This window comes from Phocoena sinus, chromosome 1, assembly GCF_008692025.1.
Source record: "Phocoena sinus isolate mPhoSin1 chromosome 1, mPhoSin1.pri, whole genome shotgun sequence".
Classification (NCBI taxonomy): domain Eukaryota; kingdom Metazoa; phylum Chordata; class Mammalia; order Artiodactyla; family Phocoenidae; genus Phocoena; species Phocoena sinus.
The window spans coordinates 36267138-36288619 of NC_045763.1; the positions used below are offsets into that span (position 1 = coordinate 36267138).

At 57.4% G+C, this 21482-nt stretch overlaps 3 protein-coding genes across 12 annotated transcripts; all 3 read left to right on the plus strand.

The window, feature by feature from the left end:
- Positions 1-1793: 1793 nt before the first annotated feature.
- Positions 1794-5114, plus strand: DPH2 (diphthamide biosynthesis 2). Of its 3 annotated transcripts, XM_032605424.1 has the most exons (6): positions 1823-2193; positions 2368-2480; positions 2742-2965; positions 3164-3847; positions 3941-4117; positions 4199-5114. In XM_032605424.1, the coding sequence occupies exons 1-6, from the start codon at positions 2047-2049 to the stop codon at positions 4321-4323; spliced, it is 1470 nt and encodes a 489-aa protein (XP_032461315.1). In that variant the 5' UTR covers positions 1823-2046; the 3' UTR covers positions 4324-5114. The 3 variants fall into 3 exon arrangements, with proteins under 3 accessions (XP_032461305.1, XP_032461315.1, XP_032461325.1); XM_032605414.1 differs by having other exon boundaries at positions 1794-2193; positions 3941-5114; XM_032605434.1 differs by lacking the exon at positions 2742-2965 and having other exon boundaries at positions 1835-2193.
- A 1592-nt stretch (positions 5115-6706) lies between these two features.
- On the plus strand, positions 6707-10016 carry ATP6V0B (ATPase H+ transporting V0 subunit b). Of its 5 annotated transcripts, none has more exons than XM_032605457.1 (8): positions 6707-6766; positions 7639-7687; positions 7903-7986; positions 8114-8191; positions 8405-8474; positions 8594-8645; positions 8866-9056; positions 9727-10016. In XM_032605457.1, exons 3-8 carry the CDS (start codon positions 7928-7930, stop codon positions 9751-9753), a joined length of 477 nt encoding a protein of 158 aa, XP_032461348.1. In that variant the 5' UTR covers positions 6707-6766; positions 7639-7687; positions 7903-7927; the 3' UTR covers positions 9754-10016. The 5 variants fall into 5 exon arrangements, with proteins under 5 accessions (XP_032461348.1, XP_032461378.1, XP_032461338.1 ...); XM_032605447.1 differs by having other exon boundaries at positions 6737-6890; XM_032605467.1 differs by lacking the exon at positions 6707-6766 and adding an exon at positions 6945-7448.
- An 897-nt stretch (positions 10017-10913) lies between these two features.
- On the plus strand, positions 10914-21286 carry B4GALT2 (beta-1,4-galactosyltransferase 2). 4 transcript variants are annotated; one of them, XM_032631645.1, is made up of 8 exons: positions 11097-11210; positions 12159-12339; positions 12818-13173; positions 13377-13612; positions 16924-17114; positions 17258-17380; positions 17502-17606; positions 20176-21286. In XM_032631645.1, exons 3-8 carry the CDS (start codon positions 12870-12872, stop codon positions 20324-20326), a joined length of 1110 nt encoding a protein of 369 aa, XP_032487536.1. In that variant the 5' UTR covers positions 11097-11210; positions 12159-12339; positions 12818-12869; the 3' UTR covers positions 20327-21286. The 4 variants fall into 4 exon arrangements, with proteins under 4 accessions (XP_032487526.1, XP_032487550.1, XP_032487536.1 ...); XM_032631652.1 differs by lacking the exon at positions 11097-11210 and adding an exon at positions 11219-11316; XM_032631635.1 differs by lacking the exon at positions 12159-12339 and having other exon boundaries at positions 10914-11210.
- Positions 21287-21482: the final 196 nt, after the last annotated feature.

The window sequence follows — 21482 nt, forward strand, 5'->3', positions numbered from 1 at the left end:
TGTCAGCAACCCACCCCCCATTAAATTAGTCCCAACGTTTATGCATGCATACATTTACTTAATCAACAGTGCTGAGTACTAGGCCCCTAATTCTGCCATGCCTTGTTCTGTCTGAATGAAAGCTGATCTAGTCCATAGCTACCATGCTAACTAAGCTGGGAGAATGGGACCAATGAGGAAGGCTGCATGAAGGAAGTTTCATTTCTGAAGGGAACGGGAGGCTTCCTAGGTAGAGGACTTGGGGCCTTGGGCTGGCAGTGAGGTGAGGCTGGGCTCATTTGGGAGGGAAGAAATGGAGAGTGGCTTTGAATTCCAGGGTGTGTTTCTTGTGTGGGGTTATTGAGGCACCCAGACTTGCACTTGGTTGAGAAGAGGTATAGAAAGCGGGGCTGAGTATGTGGGGGAGGAGATATGGTGGACCCCAGAGGAAGAGGAAGGCAGGCCCTAGTGTCTGCAAACCCATAGCTCCCCAACTCTATGGTACCTGACCAGCACGTGATGGTCAGGGTTTGGTCAGGACCAAGGATAGCTCCCGGCCTGCTGTTGCTCTCCTCCCTTAGCAGGGTTCCCTCCCTTTCTGTCTCAGCCATAGTTCCACCCTGGCTGCCTCTCAGGCACCCCAGCCATCTCCTCAGTAAGATCGCAAGAGCAGGATTGGGTTCTCCTGACTCCCAGCCCTGAGCCATGCGTCTCCTTGGAAGTGTTAGGAGAACTGGTTACTCCCACGATTGTCTCACTTTTTCTCCTGTTCTTTTCCCAACCTCTGCGCAAATTCTGTGTCCTCCATTCTTCATCCTCATTCAATCTCTTCCCACACCAGCCAGCATGAGCCCCCCTTTCATGTCATCCCCTGAGATCACTCTGTCCCCTTTCCCTTACCCCTCCTCCATCCCATTCTCACGTTACTCTTGATTTTTCACTTCTGGAGTATGTAGAGATGTTTCACATACTTTCTGTCCTTTTCTCCTACGACATAGCACCCAAGTGTCTTCCTCCCTGCTGCCATGATCAAATGTAGCATATATAAATAACCTGGGAGAATGAGGGGTCTAAGGAGCAGCTTCTGAAATCAGACCTGGGTACAGATGGTGCCACTGATTTGCTGTATCTTATTAGGCAGTTAGCCTCTTCGAGCCTCCGTTTCCTCATCTGCAAAATGCGACAGCTCTTACTCCAAAGACTGAACTCTGTAGTACCTGGTGAACAATTAGTGCTCAGTGTTTGCTTGATTGAGACTGCCGTGAGGATAGTAGTGGATTCTTCCAGTACATGTGCTATGCAAAGGACTACTTTATGAAGTTTTATATCTAAATTAATTTGCCCCAGCAATCCTATTAGAAGTACTATTGTTACAAGCCCCATTCTGCAGATGAGGAAACAGCCATTAAAGACGTTGAGTAACTAAGAGCCTCAGTAATTAGTAAGGGGCAGAGCGCAATATTGAAACCCAGGCAGTTTGGTACCTAATTTAAAAATTATGCAATGCCTAATTCTCTATCACCTCCCAGCTGAGAGTGCAGGGGAAGTGCTTAACTGTGTAGGCGGATAGGAACTGCTCAAACTGGAGTAGTTATTTTCAGGGAGTCGGTGTCTCTGAGGGCGCTTGGCGGCTGAACCGGAAGACCAGCGCCCGGAGAGGTGGGCCAGGAGAACTGCAACACCCACAAGGCTCCGCGCCTTCCTCTGAGCCACTTCCGATTGGCTTCGGGCTGGGAGGCCGACTATTGGTTCTGTGTGGACTGGAGGGCGGGAGCCGTGCTGATTTTTAGATGGGTGAAGTTGCCATCAGCCCCGCCTCAAGCACCCGGAAGTAATCTCCCTGGGAGGCCCACGTGTAGCGGAGAAACGGGAGTTTGGATGGGTCGGGGCCTGGCCCAACGGCTGCGGGCTGACTGACTCCCCACCACCACCACTCCCTCCTCCCCCCCCACTCCCTCCCCCCACCCCTCCCCCGCCCGCCCACCAAGCGACTCCGACACTATGAGGGCCGTTTTTGAGAAGGCGGGGCCTGAAGCTAATTGAGGGAGGTCCCCGCTGCCTCCCGCCATGGAGTCTACATTCAGCAGCCCCGCGGAGACGGCGCTGCAGCTAGAGGCGGGCGCTGCCGGGCTGCGCACTCCTCTTGGGGACCTGGACCGAGTGTATGAGCTGGAGCGAGTCGTTGGATTTGTCCGCGACCTGGGGTGTCAACGGGTGAGGAGCGGATGGGTCGCCCCAGAGGATCGGGATCTTGGGTGATTTTGTGAAGATGGGAATGAGGGAAGATGCTTCTCTGGGAGGAGGGACTTTGAAGGTTAGGTAGGGACTCCCGGAAGGTTTCCTTTGAAGAGGAGAGGCTGTTCCTGACTCCATGGTTTACGCTTACAGGTGGCCTTGCAGTTCCCTGATCAGCTATTGGGAGATGCTGGGGCCGTGGCTGCACGACTGGAGGAGGCCACAGGGTCGAAGGTGTTCATTCTGGGAGACACAGCCTATGGCAGGTGTGAACTTGGAGCTTGCCGATAGAGGGTGGGGTAGGTCTAGGGATCCAGGGCTCATGGCATTTCCCCTCTATGACAGTGTCTGACCCCGATGGTTGTGTTTCCCCCTGATGGTGATGTTTCCTCTCCTGATACTAGCTCTTCTCAGTGACGGTGTCTTCTTTTCATAACGTCATATTCTTCATTGACCACATTTTCCATTGACGACGGCAATGCTTTTCTCGATGAGAACCCCTCTCACTAATGGTGTCTCCTCTGCAGCTGCTGTGTGGATGTACTGGGTGCTGAGCAAGCTGGAGCTCAGGCCCTTGTACATTTTGGCCCTGCCTGCTTAAGCCCTCCTGCCCGCCCACTGCCCATTGCCTTCGTCCTTGGTCAGCGATCTGTGGCCTTGGAGCTCTGCGCTAAGGCCTTCGAGGCCCAGAACCCAGACCCCACAGCGCCTGTGGTGCTGCTGAGTGAGCCGGCCTGTGCCCACGCCCTGGGTGAGGGTTTTGCCTTTGCATGCAGGAAGGGTGGGCTGACCAGTTTGTGCCTTAATTTCCCCATGTCAGTACACTCCCATGGAGTTCTTAATATGGGTTTGACCCCAGCCTCTGCTTTTGGTTCCCATTCAGTCTCCTGGGGATGAGGGGGATCCTGCTTTACCAGACCCCAACCCTGACACCACCTCCTTCTTCCAGAGGCCTTGGCCACCCTTCTGCGCCCACGGTACCTGGACCTGCTTGTCTCCAGCCCAGCTCTTCCCCTGCCAGTGGGCTCCCTCAACCCAGATCCTGAGCCCCTGGAGCGTTTTGGGCGCCGCTTCCCCCTGGCTCCAGGGAGGTGTTTGGAAGAGTATGGTGCCTTCTATGTGGGGGGCTCTGAGGCCATCTCTGACCCTGACCTTGACCCAGACCTGAGCCGACTGCTCTTGGGCTGGGCACCAGGGCGGCCCTTCTCCTCCTGCTGCCCAGACACAGGGCGGACTCAGGATGAAGGTGCCCGGGCTTGGCGGCTAAGAGCACGTAGACGCTATCTGGTAGAGAGGGCCAGAGATGCCCGTGTGGTGGGGCTGCTGGCGGGCACGTTGGGTGTGGCCCGACACCGTGAGGCACTGGCACACTTGCGGAACCTGACACAGGCTGCTGGCAAGCGTAGCTACGTGTTGGCCCTGGGGCGACCCACGCCTGCCAAGCTTGCCAACTTCCCTGAGGTGGATGTCTTTGTGCTGTTGGCCTGTCCTCTGGGTGCCCTAGCCACCCAGCCTTCTGGAAGCTTCTTCCGGCCTGTATTGGCACCGTGTGAGCTGGAGGCTGCCTGCAACCCTGCATGGCCACCTCCAGGCCTGGCTCCCCACCTCACACATTATGCGGACTTACTGCCTGGTGAGTGGTGGGGGCACTGCCTAGGCTAAAAATGCTTGGGGCATGGAGTTGGGGGGCCAGTATGGATCCGCTTTCTCCCTCCCTCCCTTCCAGGCTCTCCCTTCCACGTGCCCCTCCCTCCACCTGACTCCGAGCTGTGGGACACCCCAGATGTGTCACTCATTACTGGCGACCTCCGACCCCCACCTGCCTGGAAGCCATCAACTGATCCTGGATGCTCAGCCCTAACCCCGAGGCCCCAGCTGGAGCTGGCTGAGAGCAGCCCTGCAGGTGAGTGTGGCAAATCTCCACTCCCATCTGAATTCTTCCCCTATGTTCAGGCCACTCAGCCTCAATCCCCTCCCTCTGCAGCCTCATTCCTTAGTTCCCGGAGCTGGCAGGGACTGCAACCCTGCCTGGGTCAGACGCCGGTGACGGCAGCTGTGACCGGAAGACGAGGGATTGCCATCGCCTACGAGGATGAGGGAAGCAGCTGATACCATGTGGGGCCAGAGCCACAGGTGGACTTGAAGACCTTTAGTGCTCCCTGCACCAACTCCACTCTTCTGCCAGGATCCTTGAAGGAGCCTGTCACTGAGGCAGCCCCTCACTGGGGATAGGATTCAGCTCTTCCTGTCCTGGCGCTGGCACAAGGCTTAGCACATATTGGCTTGGTAAATATCTGTTGTTTGACTGATGCGGAAACAGCTTTGGGTCTTCCCTGAAGCCTTCTGGGCCATCTGTTCTCCCGGGAACAACAGCACAAGACAGTTGAGGGTCTGCCTTTGTTAAAGGCAGGTGCTAAATGGTTTAGACCATGGTTTCTCAATCTTGGCACTATTGACACTTTGGGCCAGATAATTATTTGTTGTGAGGGGCTGTCCTGGGCATTGTAGGATATTTAGCATCATCTCTGGTTTCTGCCCAGTAGGTTCTGGTAGCACGCCCCTCCCCAGTTGTGATGACCAGAAATGTCTCCAGATGTTGGCAAATGTCCCCTATGGGGGCAAAAGCGTCCCCAGTTGAGAACCACTCGTCTGCACCTATGCTGTCCAATACAGTGGCCACATGTGGCTGTTCAAACATAAATTTGAATTAAGTAAGATTAAAAACTCAGTTTCTCAATCACACTAATCACATTGCAGTGCTCAGAGCCACATGAGAGGACAGTGCAGCTATAAGACATTTCCATCATTGCAAAAAGTTCTGTCGGCCAGTGCTGGTCTACACTGACTCCAATTAGTTTCTCAGGGAGATCACAGAAATTTGAATAAACCAGATAATTTTTCTCCTTGTTTCTTTTTGTTCATCAAATACCGCAGGTCCTGCACAGGTCCTGTGGGTTGAGATCTGAATTGTATTTGACTGGATTCCTGTCCTCACAGTGTGGCTGGGAAGAGAGGCAGTTAAACAGGCAATTGCCACATGGTGAAGCAATATTCTTTATGAGTAGGGAAGCCCCCAGGGGCAGCTGGAGCCCAGAAGAGGCTTCTCAGAGGGAATGTTACCTAAGCTGGATCGCTTGGAGGGGGGAAAAAAAAAAAGCAGAAGTGAGGTGAAAAAGACATTTGGGCAAAGGGTACACCATGCTAAAATAGGCGTAAACCAGCATTGTGGGTGCTTCAAGCAAAGTGGAGTTGCTGGACCCTAAAGGTTCAGAGGGGTGAAATGAAATGACTCACCTCTTAATTCCCCACATTTGCCGAGAATCTTGGCATATTGTGGTTGTCCAGCGTGTTGAAGAAGCAGGTGAACAGGGAGATGTGATTTCTGCCCTCAGGGATTGCCCAGTCTGCTAGTAGAGGCAGTTCTGTAAACCGACCGTGGTAACTGGGACAAGGTGGGCACCAATCATGTATTTTACAGATATGTATTGAGCACCCACTGTGTGCCAGGCACTGGAGATCCAGCAGTGAGCTCAGGAATCCTTTCATGGTGCTTACATTCTCCTGGTGGGGGCGATAGACACAGAACACTTAGTATGCAGAATGGTGATAAGGGCTATGGTAAAGCTGGGAAGGAGTGCAAGAGAAGGGGCTGTAGTATTAAACAGGATGGTCAGAGAAGGCCTTCTGAAGGTGAGCGAAGGCTGAAAGAAGTTAGGAATGAACCACGCGGATAATTTGGAGAAGCAGAGGGAACAAGTGCAAGTGCAACGCGTTGAGGGTGTGACCGGTGTGTTCAAGAAACAGCCAGGAGGCCAGTGCAGTCAGAGGAGGGAGTTAGTGGGGAAGTATTAGGAGATGAAGTCGGGTAAGAGGCATGGGGAGGCGCAACAGTAGAGGCCTAGTAGGCCATTTTAAGGACTATGGCTTTTATTCCGAGGGAAATGGGGGCCTCCGAGGTATTTCAAAGAGAGTGACATGCTCTTGCTTAAGTTTCATAATGATCGCCAGGGCGGCGGGGGAGCCCAGAGCGGGCGCACTCCCCTGCCTCTGGTTAGGGAACCCTTCCTGGGGGAATGGTATCCCAAGACTAGTGGGTGTTGGCTGGGCCATGGGGTGAGCACGAAGAAGCGTGCTTCAGGCAAAGGAAACAGCATGAGCTCAGTGAGGGACGGAGCGGACACCCTCGCGGAACTGGGTGGGACGGTCGTGGGGAGGCCTGCGAGATCAGCACTGGCTTGGAGACTAAGCTAGGGCGGCGGCGAGCAGGAAAGCAGGGCTGGTGGCCGGAGCAGGACGGAGTGTCGGGGCGCAGAGGGAGCGAGCTTGGTCGGACGCGAGACTGACCGGCCAGGTAAGTAAGAGTGGGCATCCGAGGCCCTCAGGGGTGTGAGACTACAACCACCACAATCCTCTGCGTCCGCACTTCCGGCATCACCAAGTTCTAGAACGGCGGCGCTGGGGCGCCAGGCCTGGCGTGTGGTCACGTGGCGCCGGCGCGTCACGTGGGCGAGTCAGGTGACACTGCGGGGCGGACGGCGGACTCCGGGACGAGGTTTGAGCTCTGGCCCCCCACCCCGCCCCCGACCCGAGACCCGCCGTCGTTGCCGCCATGACTGGGCTAGTGCTGCTCTACTCCGGGGTCTTCGTGGCCTTCTGGGCCTGCCTGCTCGTTGTGGGTGAGGCCGGGCCCTGGCGGGCGGGGCCGGCATCGGGCCGAGCTAGCCCGGCTGGAGCCCAGCGGGGAAGCGGAGGCTTGGGAATACTGGGCCCCGGCGCGGGCTTTGCACCCCGGGCTCCTGGACTTGCCTCGCGTCTGTCCGGGCCTCTGACCCCGACAGAGGAGACCCGTATCTCCAGCTGCTTGGGGAGGGGCGCGGGCGGGGCTCGCTGGGGACCGCGAGCGCAACCCTTGTCCGTTTCTGTCACTGCCGCCCCCTTCCCTCGCTCCCTGCTGTCGTCCCTCTCTTGCTCTTGACCGGCCTGCTTGGGTCACGAGCCGGCTGCTCCAGTTCCTCTTTTCCCAGTAGTCTTGCTCTCCCCCCACACGCACAGCGTGTTGGGTAAACAGCGGCTCGGACTGGGCTGGCTGCATCTGGTGGGGCCTGGCCAGAGCTCTTGCTCCCTCCCCTTCTCCAGGGTATTTAGGCCTGCCGGTGGCTCCTCTTGACGGGTCTGGGTCAGAGAGGTGGTGTCACAGAGGGGATATGTTCCTGAAGGAGTGGCAGAAAACGGAGGTCTGAATAGAGGAATTTGTATAGGCAGCTGTGCTTTTACGTGGGGCCAGCCAGAGGACTCTCCCTTGACTTAGGTGTAGGCAGACCTTTTGGGAAGGTGGCCCATCAGCTGGGCAGTAGCTTCTTGCCTAAGTTGTGGCGCTTCTCTCTAGAGAGCAGTCCCTAACCCCCGTTTTTCTCACTGCTGCAGGAATCTGCTACACCATTTTTGACTTGGGCTTCCGCTTTGATGTGGCATGGTAAGGGAGAGGTTTGTCCTAGGAGCTTCTTTGCAGCCTGCCCTCTCTGATCTGATCCCTACCCCACCCCACCCCCCAGCTGTCTGGGATGGGGACCTTTGGGAAACACGAAGTGTTTTGTCTCAGCATCGAGGACTAGGGGTGTTGGGGAGGGAGTGGATTTTGTGCGCACTTCTCCACCACGGCTGAATTGTCTTCCCCCGTCTGCACACCAGGTTCCTGACGGAGACTTCCCCCTTCATGTGGTCAAACCTGGGCATTGGCCTAGCTATCTCTCTGTCTGTGGTTGGGGCAGCATGGTAAGTGTTGGGGTCATGGGTCAGGGGAGGGGCTGAATCAGAGCAAGTGGTGTCACTGGGTTCTTAGTCATCTTGGGGGCAATGACAGGATTGGGCTCTGCTCATTGGTTTCTTATCCGTCCACCAGGGGCATCTATATCACTGGCTCTTCCATCATTGGGGGAGGGGTGAAGGCCCCCAGGATTAAGACCAAGAACCTGGTCAGGTAAGTGTAGGACCCTTGTAAGGTTGTCAGAACCAGCTGCATTGGTAGCTGCCTGTGTGTTTGACCTGCCTGACGTGCTGCTCCTGACGAGCCTCCTGTTGGGGTCGGATGTCAGTGGGGGAGAGGTGGCTGGAGACTCTTCAGGGAGGAAGGTTGGTTTCTTTCTCAACTCTTTCTCCTCTCCACCCCCTAATCCCCTGCTACCACTACCAGCATCATCTTCTGTGAGGCTGTGGCCATCTACGGCATCATCATGGCGATTGTCATTAGCAACATGGCTGAGGTATGGAGGACTAGGTGGGGTGGGCATCTATTCCAGTGTGTTTATATATTGCTTAGTGATGGTGGAGGAGGGGGAGTGGAGTAGGGGGTGATTTCTGATTATTTCTCTGCTTCCCTCAGCCTTTCAGTGCTACTGACCCCAAGGCCATTGGCCATCGAAACTACCATGCAGGTAGGTGGGTATGTGAAGGCAAAAAGTTGGGGCTTCACAGCTGCTTCCCCCTCCAGTGCGCACCCCAGCTTAGATTCTTCATTTTGATACCCTCTCACCTACTTTGGGCTGCTTTGTAGAGTTGGGGTGGTGGCTGGCCCCATTAGTCCATGTTGAATCCCTTGCCCTCATCTCTCCTTGTGTCTGGCTTGGCCTCAGTGTTCCCCTTCCATCTCTCCAGGTTACTCCATGTTTGGGGCTGGCCTCACAGTGGGCCTGTCTAACCTCTTCTGTGGAGTGTGCGTGGGCATCGTGGGCAGTGGTGCCGCCTTGGCTGATGCACAGAACCCCAGCCTCTTTGTAAAGATTCTCATTGTGGAGATCTTTGGCAGTGCCATCGGCCTCTTTGGGGTCATCGTTGCGATCCTTCAGGTGCTGAATCCCCCTGGGAAGCCTCTATTCTTGTCCCCAACCCAGCCTCACCCTTCTTCTGGAGGAGCCACAGTGCTCCCGTCTACACCTGTAACCATAAGAACCTCTTAAATAGTTTCCACCACCTAGTTCCCATCTTTTGGTTTTCCCCTTTTGAAGTTCTCCATTTATTTCTGTCTTCAATGTGGTATCACTGACAACTGTCTTTTTTTGTCTGTTGTGTCTATATACAGAAGATTTAGCTTCTCTTTCCTGTTCTGTTATTTTGTCTCTTCCTCGCTGTCTTTGTAGTCTAGACCAGGTTGGGATGCGTCTGTCTCAGTCCGTCTTGGTGTGTTTGACTGTGATGTCAGTAGGACAGCACATCGGAGGTGTGTGTGATGAAGGATCAGCCTGAGTGTCTGAGTGTGACTGTGGGCGCCTGACTGGGTTGACTTGGTGACTGGCACTGTCCATATGCCACTTCTCTCTGTCTTGTCTGTCCCACAGTTGAACTCTGTAGTTGTCTCTGTGTCCCTGTTCACTGTGTTTGTTACAACATGTCCATCCTGGTCTAGTCATCCATCTGTTGTGGTCTGTCCATCCTGCCATGGGTCTGATCATCTGTCATTTGTCATTGTCTAATCTGTTTCTCTGTCCCTGACTGATTTCTCCTGTTCTTCTTTTGCAGACCTCCAGAGTGAAGATGGGTGATTAGACGATCTGCGTGGGCGGGGCCGTGCCCCACTCTTATTTATTTGTGGTTTTCCCGGGACAGCTGGAGCTGTGCCCCTTAGGCTTTCAGGGGGCTTTGTGTTCAGGGCCCTCCCTGCACTCACTTCTGAGGCACTGCCTGGCTGGATCCGCAGTGTGGGGAGTGGGCTGCTGTTGACTGTGTGCAGCTTGGCACCCGTGTCCCACCTCCACCTCCAGCCCATCTTCCCAGTGTTTGTGAAATAAACATGGTATTTGTCTGGGTCAGTGCTGCTTCTCTTGCCTTTCTTCGCCACCTCCTTTCACAGAGGAAGGGTAAACAGGCCTGTAGTTCTCAACTTCATGCCAGCCTCTTGCCAACTTTCCGACTCATATACACTGTCTCTGCTGTGGACGACGATGGCTCCTGGGTTGGAAGGAAAGTGTGCTGGGCTGAGGACTCTGTAGCTCTGAACATCTTTATTGAAGGGAAGGGGGGAGTCTAGGTATATGGGCCCATGTGTTTGTGTGGGGAAGGGAGGTGTCCTAGTTCCATGCCTTCAGGGCTCTGGTCAGCCCAGCCCCAGTTAGCCACATCTGCTTACCTGGCTCTACCCTCAGGCATCCATCACCTCTACACCTGGGGCCTTGGAACCCATTCATTTGCCTCTGCCCGTCCCTGCACCATACCCTGCCAGTAACTAGTTTGATCCCTTGGGGCCATGTCCAGCTCCTCCCACTCCTGTCCAACCTCCTGTTCCCTAGAAGCCCCTGCCACACACTTCTGTCTACGCCTTTCAGTGTCCTGCCCAGTTTTAACTAGCAGCCCCCTCCTCTGGCGGACCCTTAGTCATGCTCCCATCGATGAGCTGACAGACAAATCCCTGACCTCCCTGCACGAGTTGGCCTAACTTCCAGGTGCCCTTCTTTGGCCGAGTTTGCGCTCCAACCCAGACCAGACCCCATTCCTCCGTAATGGGTTTTACCCATCCACACCCTCTCCGGTTCGGACCTCGAATCCATCCCGTTGGATGAGTCTGATTAATTTCTCCCGCCCCTCCCTGGTCCTCCGTCCCCTCGCTCCGTCGCGCTTAGCCGCCGGCAGGGGCGGGCGTCGGAGGCGCGCGGCGGGTACGGGCGCGCTGGAGGCGGGGGGCTGCGGGGGCGCGCGCGCGGGCGCGCGGGCCGGGCCTGCCCCTCCGAGGCGCCGTAGCGCGGGAGGGAGGTGGCGGCGCTGTGGTCTCTCGGTCGGCGGGTCCGTGGGGTCTGCCCGGCCGCCCGGCCCCGCCCTGCCCCCCGGGGTGGCTCGGCTCCATGGCCCGCGGCGGCGGCGGGAGGCGGTCCGGGGGCCGCTGGGGCCGCTGACCGGGGAGGCGGAAGGCGGCGGGGCCGGGCCATGGGGGACGGAGCCGTTCACAGCCGCCGGAGCCCGGAATCCAGCCGGAGCCGGAGCGGCGCCCCCTGCTGAGCCCCGAGAGCCGGGTGAGAGGGGGTCGCGCGCGGCCCCCAGTCCTGGGCCCCGAGATTCTAGACCCGGCCCCGCGAGGGGTGCCCCGAGCGCGGCCCCGAGATCCCCGTCCAGGACCCGGTGAGAGTCGCTAGCGGCCGGACCCCGGCCTGGCGTCACCCCACCCTACCCCCATCCCTCGAGTCTCCTCGCCCCCCTCGGGCTCCTCTGCCCGCTCCCAGCCAGCCTCCCTTTTTGTCCTCGCTCACCCTGGCCTCGTGGCGTGGGGAGGCGCTCCTCGCTCCCTTTTCTCGGCCCCTACCCCACATTCTCTCCTCCAAGCCCCCTCCCCGCCAGGCTCCACACCCACCCTATCTTCGCTGCCTCCAGGTCTCGGGGTGCCACGTGTTCAGGCCACTCAGCCTTACAACCCCGCCCAAACGCACCTCGCAGCCTGGCAGCCTGACCCAGAACCCCTGCCCCGGAGGGAGGGGTGGGAGTATTTGCACGTGGGTCCGGGTGTTGTGAACTGCCCGGGAGCCCGGCTGTGTGACTCTGTAAGTCCAGGAGCAGCGGCTTTGTTTGTGAGTGCGTGACTCGTTGTGTTGCTGTTACTGTCACCCAGGCGTGTCTGTGACTCTATATGTAGTTCTCTGTGTATCTGAGTGCAGGTGACTGTAGCTGGGACTGCGGGTGTCTGTGTGGTTGTGTGATGCTATGTATCTGAGTGAGACTCACTCTGCTCTCTGAAGCACTGCCAGGAGTGCCCCCCAGAAGTGTTGCTGCTGTGTAGGACCCACAGTTAGAGCCATGGCCCAGGCAAGACCCTCTGCTAACATGCTGTCTCCAGGGCCCAAGCGCTCCCCTTTCTGGGAATCAGAACCAGCAGTGCTGGGCAGGCCCCAGAGAGTTCATCCCAATCCTTGAGGTCTTATGGGAGGTGTGTCTGATGCCCCACTCTGTATTTTGACCTCTTGCTCCAGAGGGAAGGGATCCCATAAACATCTTGTTCAAATTTGGGCCACCTGGATGGTGAGGGCCACTTCGCAGCCTGATCCCAGATGGCCTGGCTTGCTTGCCACTGGAACCTGTCCAACCAAACCACTGTCCCCCATGTTCCCCAGAGGACTAAATGAAGTCTTGAGTACAAAGTGCTCTTGCATGGTAAGTGCTCAGTAAATGGTCTCTCTCCCCCAGACCAGGAGTCCTGGGTTGAGGATGCTGGCCTGTGGGGCGTTTGTTCTCTGGGGCACAGAGAACACATGTGGGTCTATACGTAAACGTGTTTCCTTGTTCAGGTATGAGCCAGCGTGAACTAGAGGTCACATGTCCACGTTCTTGGGAATCCATAGGGTGTGTGTGAAGTCGGGCAATAAGGGCACGTACCTGAGTGTGAGGGTGGGTGAGGCTGTGCTTATGAGTGTCAATGAGGATGAGGAAGGAAGGCATTGTGTGACGATGTGGTGGGAGTAGTGAGTTGCCAGGGACTGTGTGTATTTGCAGGTAGAATGTAAGTTGAAGGGTGTGAGCAGGTAAGTGTGAGGATGCGGGTCTAAGAATGTGAGCGGTGCGCAGGAGGGTGGGTGGCCTAGCCCCTCCGGCCCTGACCTCGTGGGTCTGTTTCTCTCCTACCCCTGCTCAGGCCAGCAGCCGGATGCCCGGGCCCATTGGGCGGGCCGGTGGCCGCCTGCGGGATGAGCAGACTGCTCGGGGGGACGCTGGAGCGCGTCTGCAAGGCCGTGCTCCTACTCTGCCTGCTACACTTTCTCGTGGCCGTCATCCTCTACTTTGACGTCTACGCCCAGCACTTGGCCTTCTTCAGCCGCTTCAGTGCACGAGGCCCCGCCCGTGCCCTCCACCCAGCTGCCAGCAGCAGCACCAACTGCTCTCGGCCCAACGCCACTGCCCCCAGCTCCGGGCTCCCCGAGGCTCCCAGCGCCCGGCCAGGCCCCACGGCTCCTGTCCTGCCACCCTGTCCTGACTCGCCGCCTGGTCTTGGTGAGCCTACAGGGTGGGACTTGTCTCTAGGGGTGGGCAGGGGACTGGGGGAGTGGAGTCTTGACCCACGGGGGTGCCAAGGGTCTGGGTGTGTTGTCAGAAGGCTGTTCCTGGGGTTCCCTTGCCCACCCCAGGCGGAGGGAGAGGGCTGGTGTTCCTGGGTTCTGATGAAGGCCTGATTCCTGCCACCGTCCTGCCTGCAGTGGGCCGACTGCTGATTGAGTTCACCTCACCCATGCCCCTGGAGCGGGTGCAGAGGGAGAACCCAGGCGTGCTCCTGGGCGGCCGCTATACACCGCCCGACTGCACGCCAGCCCAGACGGTGGCGGTCATCATCCCCTTCCGACACCGGGAGCACCACCTACGCTACTGGCTCCACTATCTGCACCCCATCCTTAGGCGACAGCGGCTGCGCTACGGCATCTATGTCATCAACCAGGTGTGTTGCCTGCGGCCCCCAGGCTGGCCACCAGCCACCAGGGAACCTATGAGCACCCGTGGGTGAGGGGCCCACATGCCTGCTGGTGCAGCCACAGTGTTGGGGGCATTCGTGGCTGCTTGTCTGCCAGTGCTTGTGCGGACACGTGTGCGTACATGTGGGGGCACGTGTATGTCATTGCGTGTGTAGGCAGGTTTGTATGTGCATTCAGGGGAGTGCACATGTGTTAATGGTGGTGTGCACACTGCCAGGTGTGTGCGTGGCCTCGATAGGGGGTGAGCGCCATTGTCTACCCGTGATAGGCCCCATCCATGGGGGTGGTGGCTTAGGGTATGCTGGTTATGAGATATGGAGGGCCCCGAGCAGAGGGAGAGTTAGACCTGAAAGAGGGATCAGGTCTGCCTTAGGGCCACGTGCTGAGCACAGCTGAGATCCAGGAATTCAGCTCAGGCACTGAGCCCTGCCACGGGCCTGGCTGGGGCTGGCCGCCGGAACCTGGAGAGGATCTGATAGAGGCCCTCCTCCCCACAGAGAATTCCCAGACATGAACTTGGATCCCTTTAGACTCCAGGACAGTGGTGTGTGGCTGGAGTTGGAGCAGCAGGCAGTGGGACCACCAAAGGGCCTGGTCCAGCCCTGGGGCGGGAAAGCGACGATCGAGATGGGTCTTGAGGGATGTTCAGGCATCAGCTGGCGGAGGGACCGGAGGAGGCAAGCATTTTATGTAGAGGGACCTGGAGGCCCCAGGCCCCAACGAGAGAACTGGTCTCATGTGTTCGGGAACTGTCCACTGAGGGGTGGGGTCCAACATGTAGGGTGGGTAACAGAGATGAGGTTGGAAGAGCTAGTGGAGGCCAAATCCAGAAGGGTCTTAGGAGGCATCTTAAACAGTTGGATTCTAGCCTGAAAGTGATGGGGCACCATTATGAGGTTTTAATGAGGGAGTAATGTGTATGTGTGCTTATTAAAAAGATTGCTCTGATTGCTTGTGGACAGTGGGATGGAAGGGGAGCCTGGAGGCAGGGGGCCCGGTTGGGAAGACGCTACGATGTTCAGGAAGGAGGTGGTGAACGTGCATACGAGTCGGGCAGGAGTCGTGTGGGTGAGGGGAGAGATGTGACACAAGTAGCAGAGAGTAAGGAAAGGGAGGCCGGGACATCTTGAGGGTTTCTGTCTTGACTGTTGGCAGTGTGGATGCCTGCGCCTCTGAATGAGATGGGAACATAGGATCTAGGCCAGGTCTGGGGGAGAGTGCGACTCTGAATCCTTTTTCGCATGTGATGAATTTAAGCGCCTGAGGGAGTATAAGAGGAATGTTCAGCAGGCAGTTGGACAAATGAATCGACCTGGGAGTGAGGTCTGAGGTGGAGAAGGATCCGTGAGCCATCAGTACACAGAGGATGGTCCCTAAACAGCAATGTCAGCCTGCCCAGGGGGCCTGGGAGCTGAGAGGAGAAAGCCAGAACATAAGGGAATGGGTGGAGAAAGAGAGAACACACAGGCCACGCGGGTTGGCCAGAAAGGTTTGAGGAGACCCAGGAGAGCTTGGTGTCCCAGGAGCCCAGGAATAAGTGCCAAGAAGGGAGCGTGGGGCTTCCTGGTGGCGCAGTGGTTGAGAGTCCGCCTGCCGATGCAGGGAACACGGGTTCGTGCCCCGGTCCGGGAAGATCCCACATGCCGCGGAGCGGCTGGGCCCGTGAGCCATGGCCGCTGAGCCTGCGCGTCCGGAGCCTGTGCTCCGCAACGGGAGAGACCGCAACAGTGAGAGGCCCTGCGTACCGCAAAAAAAAAAAAAAAAGAAGGGAGCGTGGCAGCTGCATGAGCGCTGCTGGGGGAGTAAGGAAGGATGTAGACCAAGAAGCGTCCAGTGGATTTAGCAACAAGGTGGGCCCAGCGAGAGCCATTTCAGGGGCCTGGTGGGGGCGGAAGCAGATTGCAGTGGGTTGCAGAAGGAATCAGATTTGACAAAATGCAAGTAGCCAATTGGAGACAACTCTCGATCAAAAAAAACCCCTCTGCTGAGAAGGGAAGGCAAAAGGTAGGGTGGTGGCTAGAGGGAGGGCTTTCTTTGGATGGGAGAGAAATGAGCATGTTTATGAGCCCTGTGGGAGAAACCTAGGGCTCTGGGGTGGTGAGTGAGGTTAGAAAGGAGTGCCAGTGAGCCAGGAGAAAATGGACAGTTGCTCCAAGGGCTGGTGGGAAGGTTCAGGGCAAGGAGAAAAGAGAGCAGGTGGGGCTGGGCCGTTCAGGGTCCAGGGGAGCAGCTCCCACCCCCTCGGGCCCAGGCTGGCTGGTGAAGGGGAGGGGCTACTCCTCCTCTCCTTCCAGAAGGTCCCACTTGGAGACCAGGAGCCTCTCTGGCTCAGCCTGGAGATCATGGGTTGGATCAGGGGGCTAAGGGGCCAGCCAGCTCCTTCCATGGAACCCTCCTTGCTCTGGCCAGAATTTGGAACTTGGGGCTACATGGCCAGGAGGCTGGCCTCAAGGAGACCTCGTCCCGCAGCTCATGTCTCGGGGGATCCCAGGCTCACTGTGCTTATCGTTTTGTTGGGGAGACAAGTGAATTGAGCCTGGTCCTGTCCTGGTCCCAGAGGCTGCCCAGGGAGTTAGATGAGGATCTACATGAGCCAGAGGGGACAGGTGGCTGAGGCTCAGTGGCTCAGTCCTCGTGGTCCCTGCATCTTAGATGCTGGTCATTTGGGGGCATTTTTTGTTCATCTCACTCTGTGACGTGCTCAGTAGGGAAACTGTTCAGGGCCAGTCATCTCTAGGATCTGCACCAGCAGAGAGAAGACGCCTGGCACCAAGGACAGGGCCACGTGGCATGTTTGAAGGAATGAATGAAAGGAGAGCTCTAAATTGTAACAGTTGGAATGGACCCTGGCATAAGTGAAGCGCACAGGAGGAAATGAGTAATTATACTGGGGCGGGGAGGCTTGGTGACAGAGGCCTTTCCAGACATGAGTTTGATAAGCAGAGAAGGAGAGCATTCCAGGCAGAGGGAAATGCTAACACCAAGGCCTGGAGGCAAGAAAGTGTCTGGCATGTTCTGGGGTCGTGGAGGAATGTAGTACAGCTGGGCCTCAGCATCTGAAGGCAGTGGCCAGAGAGCAGGTGGAGTCCATTCCTGAAAGGCCTTGCAAGGCCAGGTCCAGGGTAAAGAGCTGGCCTTGATCCCTACAGTCTGGGGGCCCCAGTGGGGGCAGGTGGGGTAGTACTAGGCCCACAGGGACCACTCTGGACGGTGGTAAAGTGGCAGGTGTCTCCGAGTCTCAGGCCCAGAGCTGACCTGTCCCCTCCGCCAACCCCAGCATGGTGAGGACACCTTCAACCGGGCCAAGCTGCTCAATGTGGGTTTCCTAGAGGCGCTGAAGGAGGACGCCACCTACAACTGCTTCATCTTCAGTGACGTGGACCTGGTGCCCATGGACGACCGCAACCTGTACCGCTGTGGCGACCAGCCTCGCCACTTCGCCATTGCCATGGACAAGTTTGGCTTTCGGTGAGGGCTCCCTTCTCAGGTGGACCCTAGGCCTCCCCACCCCACCCAGGCCATCGTTCCCAGCCCCAGTGGCCCCCTAGCTGCCGGGCCTCCGTCTGGAATCCCCGGGGGCCCCTCACTGATGCCTGCCTTCCGTGCCCTAGGCTGCCCTATGCCGGCTACTTTGGAGGTGTGTCGGGCCTGAATAAATCCCAGTTCCTGAGAATCAATGGCTTCCCCAACGAGTACTGGGGTTGGGGTGGTGAGGATGACGACATCTTCAACCGGTGAGTGGGGACAGGGTGGGGAGTAGACTGGGTGCTTGAGGTGGGGGGGGGTGGGCGCAGACCGGGCGGGGCTCTTCGCCCTTCCTGGCGCCTGCTCCAGCCCGGCTGTGTCCGTCCCCAGGATCTCCCTGGCTGGGATGAAGATCTCGCGCCCAGACATCCGCATAGGCCGCTACCGCATGATCAAGCACGACCGGGACAAGCATAATGAGCCCAACCCTCAAAGGTGACCCCCAGCGCCCTCGACCCCAACCGCCCCGGCCCCTTCCTCTTTAGAGGTGACGTCCCAGTGCCACGGATCCCCAGAGGTGATCCCAAGGTCCCCGACCCTTGACTTCTAGAGATGACTCCCACCACCCCGATCCCTGTTCCCCAGTCCCCAGCTCAGCCTCTCCCCACCTGGCTCTCGCCCCTGGCCTGATTCCTAGAAGGGACTGAAGTTTAAAGGCAGGGCTCAGATCGTCACTGAGTAGCTCGCATTCCTCTCAGTGCCCTCGCAGACCTCACTTGTGCCAGAACAGATAGGACGAGAGATAGCGGGCCCAGGGTACATCTCCAGGGCCTGCGGACCTAACAGAGGTGGCCCGAGCAATGTGGGGTGGTAGTGGAAATCATTGCTGAGCCCTCTGAGATTGGAGTAGGCGGCTGGTCTCTGAGGAGGAAGCAACATTGGTGTCTGATGCTGGGTGGGAGAAGTGCCTGAGGGCATGTGAAATGTAGGGGCAGGGGGCGAGAGGGTGCAGAGCAGTCAGACCCAGTCCCGGCTGGATAGCCCGTGTGGGGTTCATTCTAGGCAGGGAGGCCGGCAGAGGCAGCACAGGGCGATCAGGGCATGGTGCTGTCTTAGCAGAAGAGGGAGTGATGGTGGGAGGCTTCCTGGAGGAGGTGATGGTAAACTGGAGTTTGAAAAGAGTTATTCATTCTACAAATATGTGTCACACACCTACCCTAGGCACAGTGCTATATTCACCAGGCTGATGGAGGAGGCCAGTCTGGATAAAAGGAATAATATGTGTAGGAGTCTGGAATGTGAACGTCCATTGTATACGCTGAGAGTCTGAAACTCTTCAGTCTGAAGGCTGGGAGTGACAGGAGAGGAGGTCTCTGCTGATCCCAGGTTGGGAGTTTCACTTTTGTCCCAGAGGCACTGGCGAGTCATGGAAGGGTTTCCAGCGGGGAGGGGGCAGGACCAGATTTGGGTTTGGAAGGATCACCCTTTGAGTTTGAAGAAGGTGAAGGGCTGGCAGAGCTGCCGGGTGGAGCAGGAGGAAGCAGACTAGGCCCAAAGGAGTTGACGGAGCCCCGGGTGCATGTGGTGTGACACTGCCGTGCCCACACGGGACCAGTAGGGATGTTCTGCTCTGAAGCCAGTGTGTCAGAGTGGGGAGGGAGGCGGCAGCACTGATGGAGGGTTGATCTTTGGCAGAAGCGTGACGCACCAGGCGTCCAGGGAGCTGATGAAAAAGCATTTCAGATAACCATGGTGAGCAGGGAAAGGACGAGAGGCTGGGAGAAGAGGTGCTTTGGGGCATCTGAGGGAGAGCGCTCAGTGTTGGGATGGCTCTGGAGAGCTCAGAAGGACTGGGAGGATCAAAACAGTTGGGATGAGGGTGGGAGGAGCTCTGGAAGCACATGCCAGGGGCCATGGTCCTGTTTCAGGAATAGCGTGTCTAGGTGCCATCCTCAGTTGTGATGTCTGCCTTGGCGGGGGGGAGTGGCATGATAGCGAGATGTTTCTGGCTTAAGGAACTCTGTGAATGCTGGTTTCATCTACCTAGTTGCTTTTGCCTCAGATCTAGGAGTTCTGGATTCTTCTTTCCCTCACCCTACATGTCTGGACCATCAGCCGGTCACATCAGTGCAACCCCCCAAACATATCTGAGCTGGTCCACTTTTCCCTTTACCTCTGCCCTAGTGAGGCCTCCGTCCTCTTGCCCGGCCGGTTTTCTGTCTTCCCTCTTCTAGAGTTCATGTTCCCTGGCCCTCCCTCCCGCAAACTGGGCGAAAAATCCCTCAGTGTCTTCTCACCCACAGAATAAAAAACTGCTTCCTCTGACTTACAGAGGCCTGCCCATACATGCTCTAACCTCCCAGCTAATCTTACTCTGGTTTTTCCCCTTGGCCCATTAAGCTCGAGCCACTTAGCTGTGCAAATTCCCATTTCCAGTGTAGGGTCAGCACGTGCTGTTACCTCTGCCTGGAATGCTCTTCCTCTGCTGTCAGCTTGATGGCCCGCACGCACCCCTTCCACTGCAGTCATCCTGGTCTCCCTCTCCTGTCTCCCTTAGCGTGCTGATGTCTTCCTTGTCTGTTACTTGTCTCCCTTAGTGGAATAGACTTGCCACGAGAGGAAGGACCTTTCTGTCCTGTTCATGGCTGTGACCCTGGTGCTTAGAGCGCGCCTAGCACATGGGGACTGCTCAATAAATAGATGGTGAAGGAGTGACTAAAGGATGAGGAACAGAGAAGATGGCACAGAGATGATGGGTGTGAGGAGTAAAGATGATGCATACAATACAGGACACGTTGCATTTGAGGTACCTGTGGGGTGCCCTGTGTCTAGGTCTGAGATGAGAGAAAGATTTGTGAGGGTGTTGTGATTCTGGACTCAAGGGGGTGAGATCTCTTTTTTGAGGGTAGTTGCAAGAGCCAAAGGGCTCCAGGCAGGTGGAGGGGGCGACGAAGAGAACCGAGTCACCCCAGGAAGAAGCCAGGATGGCGTGCCCCTTGGCCCCAGTGATCTCTGTTGGGTTCGGTGGTGAGCCCTGATCTGGACCCACTTCCATCCTATCTAGGTTTACCAAGATTCAAAACACGAAGCTGACCATGAAGCGGGACGGCATCGGGTCAGTGCGGTACCAGGTCTTGGAAGTGTCTCGGCAACCGCTCTTCACTAATATCACAGTGGACATTGGGCGGCCCCCATCATGGCCCCCTCGGGGCTGACACCAATGGACAAAGGCTACCAGTGCCAAGGATTGCCTGCCAGAGGACTGACCTACAGCCTGGCTGGTGGCTGCTCTGTGACAGATCCCCCAGGACAGAGACTGTGGGCTCTGTTTTCTGAGGGTCTTCAGTAGGCCCCCCAGCTGCACCTGGAAGTTTCACAACCTACTTCGGGGAGCTTCTGTCCTGGGCAGGCGCCTCAAGTGTGGCCCTCTCTGGGGTCAACCCTTCTTCCTGCTCCTCCCTCCCCAGTTCAGCCCACCTCACTGTCAGGGTTGGGCCGCCCCTGCACTGCCTCGCCGAGTGGCCTGGGCCAGGTCACTCCACCTCTCTGTGCCTCAGTTTCCCCCCCTTGAGTCCCCTAGGGCCTGGAAGAGTGGGAGGTATGACTAGGGGGCAATGTCGCTTCCAGGGGGAATTCTCAGACCTGGGGATCCCCCATGCTCCCAGGGGAGGGGAAACCTTTTTCACTCAACATTGTAGGGGGCAAACTCCAGTGCACCCCCTGCTGAGGAGCAGCGCCAGGAGGGGACCAGAGGGGGTGCTGTGTCGCTGCCTGGGATCTTGGGGTTGGGCTTTGCATGGGGGCGGATGGGGCTCGGATCAGTTGGGTTCCTGCCCCGCCCCCCTCAGAGAGAAGGCAGTAGCCCCAGGGCCGGCTCGTGTTTGTACATTGCACAGAAACTTGTGTGGGTGCTTTAGTAAAAAACGTGAATGGAGGAGCCCCTTTGTGTGTTTGGGGATGGGGATCTGGATCCCTAAGCCCAGACCCGGAGTGTGTTATGGGACGGCCAGGGGGAACCAGGACAGCCTATCGGTCTGGCCCAGGCTGTCCTGGTTCCCTAGGCCCCTCGAAACGCAGTGGTTCGCTAGACTTCCGCCGGCTGGAAGGAGAAATGTTTACCGTGCAGCTGCCTCCCGGCCAGAAGAGACAAAGAAGTAATAAACCCATTGGGCTCAGATTTCTCCGTTCTTTCACCTGCCCTGAAGCCGAAAGGTGCTTAGAATCAGGGCGGGGTGGATGGTTCGCACTCCAAAACCACCTACCACGGCTGTGGGTTGGGCTTCGCGAGCCGGCACCGCCCTGGAATGGGCGGGGGCGGGGCCTTATGGGGGAGGGGCTCGGGGTAGCGGGCCCCGTTTCCCGGGTGACGGT

Excerpts from the sequence above, each read along its gene's own strand:
- DPH2 (XM_032605414.1), top strand. The coding sequence starts at position 2,047 with ATGGAGTCTACATTCAGCAGCCCCGCGGAGACGGCGCTGCAGCTAGAG. Across the intron at positions 2,194-2,367 it reads GCGACCTGGGGTGTCAACGG|GTGGCCTTGCAGTTCCCTGA; the intron begins GTGAGGAGCGGA and ends TTACGCTTACAG. Across the intron at positions 2,481-2,741 it reads GGAGACACAGCCTATGGCAG|CTGCTGTGTGGATGTACTGG; the intron begins GTGTGAACTTGG and ends TCTCCTCTGCAG.
- ATP6V0B (XM_032605447.1), top strand. The coding sequence starts at position 6,824 with ATGACTGGGCTAGTGCTGCTCTACTCCGGGGTCTTCGTGGCCTTCTGG. Across the intron at positions 7,688-7,902 it reads TTCCGCTTTGATGTGGCATG|GTTCCTGACGGAGACTTCCC; the intron begins GTAAGGGAGAGG and ends TCTGCACACCAG. Across the intron at positions 8,646-8,865 it reads CCATCGAAACTACCATGCAG|GTTACTCCATGTTTGGGGCT; the intron begins GTAGGTGGGTAT and ends CCATCTCTCCAG.
- B4GALT2 (XM_032631635.1), top strand. The coding sequence starts at position 12,870 with ATGAGCAGACTGCTCGGGGGGACGCTGGAGCGCGTCTGCAAGGCCGTG. Across the intron at positions 17,381-17,501 it reads GATGACGACATCTTCAACCG|GATCTCCCTGGCTGGGATGA; the intron begins GTGAGTGGGGAC and ends GTCCGTCCCCAG. Across the intron at positions 17,607-20,175 it reads AATGAGCCCAACCCTCAAAG|GTTTACCAAGATTCAAAACA; the intron begins GTGACCCCCAGC and ends CATCCTATCTAG.